The 2,807-nt window shown below is 74.8% G+C and overlaps 1 protein-coding gene across 1 annotated transcript; it reads right to left on the reverse strand.

The window, feature by feature from the left end:
- Window positions 1-30: 30 nt before the first annotated feature.
- Window positions 31-2,377, reverse strand: ZNF703 (zinc finger protein 703). The gene is made up of 2 exons (XM_017831939.1): window positions 2,165-2,377; window positions 31-1,544 (listed from the first exon to the last, which is right to left on the reverse strand). The coding sequence occupies exons 1-2, from the start codon at window positions 2,375-2,377 to the stop codon at window positions 165-167; spliced, it is 1,593 nt and encodes a 530-aa protein (XP_017687428.1). The 3' UTR covers window positions 31-164.
- Between the last annotated feature and the right edge of the window lie 430 nt (window positions 2,378-2,807).

Raw genomic sequence — 2,807 nt, forward strand, 5'->3', positions numbered from 1 at the left:
TTTTTTTTTTTTTGTTTTGTTTTTTTTTTTTTGGACACAGACTTTTGCATACCATTGATTCATTGGTGTATAATGCACTTATATTCCCAGCTTTAAGCTAACATACAGTAATAAATACAGAGTCCAAGGAGGGCGCGGGGGGCTGGGGCTCGGGAGCTGCGGGGTTACTGATATCCCAGTGCGGAAGCTGACGTGAGTCTTTGGCCGTAGAGCGCGTACGGGGAGTAGTAAGGTCCGGCGGCCGGCAAGGAGGGCACGGGCAGGGCGCCGGCCGTGGGCAAGTGGCTCTTGCCGTAGGGGTGGTACCTGTTTAGTCCCAAAGTGTGTGGGCTCCTCAAGGAGAGCGAGGCGGGCAACGTGTTGGGGCTCCCGGGGGCGGCGGGCGGGAGGTGGAGGTGGCAGGAGGCCGCGGAGCCCAGCCCGGAGGTAGGGTAACCCGCCAAGAGTTTCTCGGCCCCCGGCAGGGCCGTGTGGGTCCGTAGGTGGGTGAGCAGCTCCTCCGAGGTGGCAAACCTCTTGTCGCAGGGTCCGCTGGCAGACACCCAGTTGCATATGTGGGGCAGGGGGTCGTTCTGCAGCATGAAGCCGTAGGTGTAGAGGGGGTGGCCGGGCAGGCTGGGGGTGCCGCTGGAGGAGAGCGTGGTGTGCACCGAGTGCAGGGGGTGCGTGGGGTACACCAAGGGGTATCCGCTCTTCAGGCTGCCGGGGTCGTGCACGCAGCTGGAGCAGTTGCTGGAGCCCAGGTGCGAGGCGCTGTGGTAGCTCAGGCAATACGGGTCCCGGCATAATCCCTGCATGAAGGAGGGCGGCGAGGCCCCGGTGAGCGGGCTGGAGCTGGGCGGCTTGCCCGGCAGCCCCAGAGCCCCCGGTAGCTGGCTGCCCACCAGCCCCGGCTTGGTGGGGTCCAGCCCGGGCACGAACTGGGACGGGTAGCCGGCGTAGGCGCCGACGATGGAGCCGTGGTAGCCGATGCTGGAGGGCGGCAGCGGGAAGACGGAGTGGCCCGGCTTGTAGGGCGACACCGGGGCCACATGGCCGGCGGGCGGCAGGGCGGGGGGCTCCGACTTGCGGCCCGAGGGGGGCTCGCCGTGCGCCCCGGGCTCCACCGCCCCGCGCCCCAGCCCCCCGCCCGTCCCCTCGGGGCTGGGCTTGCCTCCCTCGGGGTCCTTCTTCTCCTCGGCGCCCTTGGGGTCGGGGTGCTGCGGCGAGGCCCCGCGGGAGCCGCCGGGCGAGGCGGCGGAGTGCGGGGGGAACGGCGGGCACGCGGCGCTGGGCACCCGAAAGCCGGCCTTGTCCGCGCCGCCGCCGTCCTTGCGCGGCTCCGCGCCGCCCTTCGAGTAGGGCTTGAAGCTGGACTTGTCCTCGGCGGGCGCGTCCCCGCTGCCCGGCGGCTTCAGCGCGGCGGGGCGGGCGGTGGGCTCCTTCTCGGCGGCGGGCGCGGCGGCGGCCACGGCGTTCAGCTTGGAGGAGGGCGGCGGGTCGGGCTTCCCGATCTGCGAGCAGGTCTGGGCCAGCAGCGCCAGCGGGCTCTTCTTGGCGTCCAGCTGCGGGCGGAGCGGAGCCGGTCAGGGGGGACCCCGACGGCGTCCCCGCACCCGCCTCACCCCCCACCCCCCGAAACCCCAGGGCCGGGCCCGGCGCCGAGCCAGGGCGCGGGGATGGGGGGGGACGGGGCGGGGGGACGCGCCCGGCCGGGGAGAAGGACCGGGTGGGAAGCGGGGGGGGAGCGAGGCTGCGGCTGCGGCGGCGGAGAGGGAAGGAGCGGGGGCCGCCGGGCAGGGCAGAGTCCGGCCGGAGAACCGGGAGCGCCGAGCCGGGAGAGCCGGGCTGGGAAGAACCCGGCCGGGAGAACCGAGAGCGCCGAGCCGGGAAGAGCCGGGAGCGCCGGCCCGGGAAGAGCCCGGCCGGGAGAACCGGGAGCGCCGAGCCGGGAAGAGCCGGGAGCGCCGGCCCGGGAAGAGCCCGGCCGGGAGAACCGGGAGCGCCGAGCCGGGAAGAGCCGGGAGCGCCGGCCCGGGAAGAGCCCGGCCGGGAGAACCGGGAGCGCCGAGCCGGGAAGAGCCGGGAGCGCCGGCCCGGGAAGAGCCCGGCCGGGAGAACCGGGAGCGCCGGGCGGGGGGAGCCGGGGGGTCCGAGCCGCGGTCGGGGGGCGGCGGGCACTGACCTCAATGGGGCTGACGGGCGTGGAGGAGAGCGGCTGGAGGTACTCGGGGTGCAGGAGGTGGCCGCCGTGGGCGCTGAGCATCTTCAGGACGCGGATGGGCAGCCGGCTGGCCTGGCGCAGCGGGTCGGCGGGGGGCGGCCGGGGCGACGGGGCGGCCGCGGCTCCGCGGCTCGGCGGGGTCCTCGGCCGGGGCCCGCCGGGAGCGCCGCTCATTTGGGGCGGGGGAAGGGGGGGGATGCCCGGGCTCCGCGGGGCCGGGCCGGGCCGGGCGGGCGGCGGAGCGGCGGCGGCGGCGGCCCCGGCGAGACGAAGCCCTTCCCCGGCCCCACCGACACGTCAAATAGCCCCGATGGCGGCCGCGCTCCGAGGGGGCCGGCGCCGCGCACCAATCCGCGCCCGGCCGGGCCCCCGGGGCGGGGAGAGCCGCCGGTGGGGGGGGCGAGCCGCCGCCGCTCCGCCGCCACCGCCCCGCGCCGCCGCGCGGGGGAGAACCGCGGCACCGGCCCGAGCGCAGCCCGGCGGCTGCGGGGCTCGGCGGGCACGGCACGGCCTGGCACGGCACGGCCTGGCACGGCACGGCACTGCTGGCACAGCTTGGCATGGCACGGCATGATTGGCACTGCTAGCACACCTTACCATGGCA

Source organism: Lepidothrix coronata, unplaced genomic scaffold (genome assembly GCF_001604755.1).
Source record: "Lepidothrix coronata isolate B3197 unplaced genomic scaffold, Lepidothrix_coronata-1.0 Scaffold197, whole genome shotgun sequence".
Classification (NCBI taxonomy): domain Eukaryota; kingdom Metazoa; phylum Chordata; class Aves; order Passeriformes; family Pipridae; genus Lepidothrix; species Lepidothrix coronata.

Coding starts and splice junctions, on each gene's coding strand:
- ZNF703 (XM_017831939.1), bottom strand. CDS start 2,377: ATGAGCGGCGCTCCCGGCGGGCCCCGGCCGAGGACCCCGCCGAGCCGC. Junction 1,545..2,164: donor CGCCCGTCAGCCCCATTGAG/GTCAGTGCCCGC, acceptor CTCCGCCCGCAG/CTGGACGCCAAGAAGAGCCC.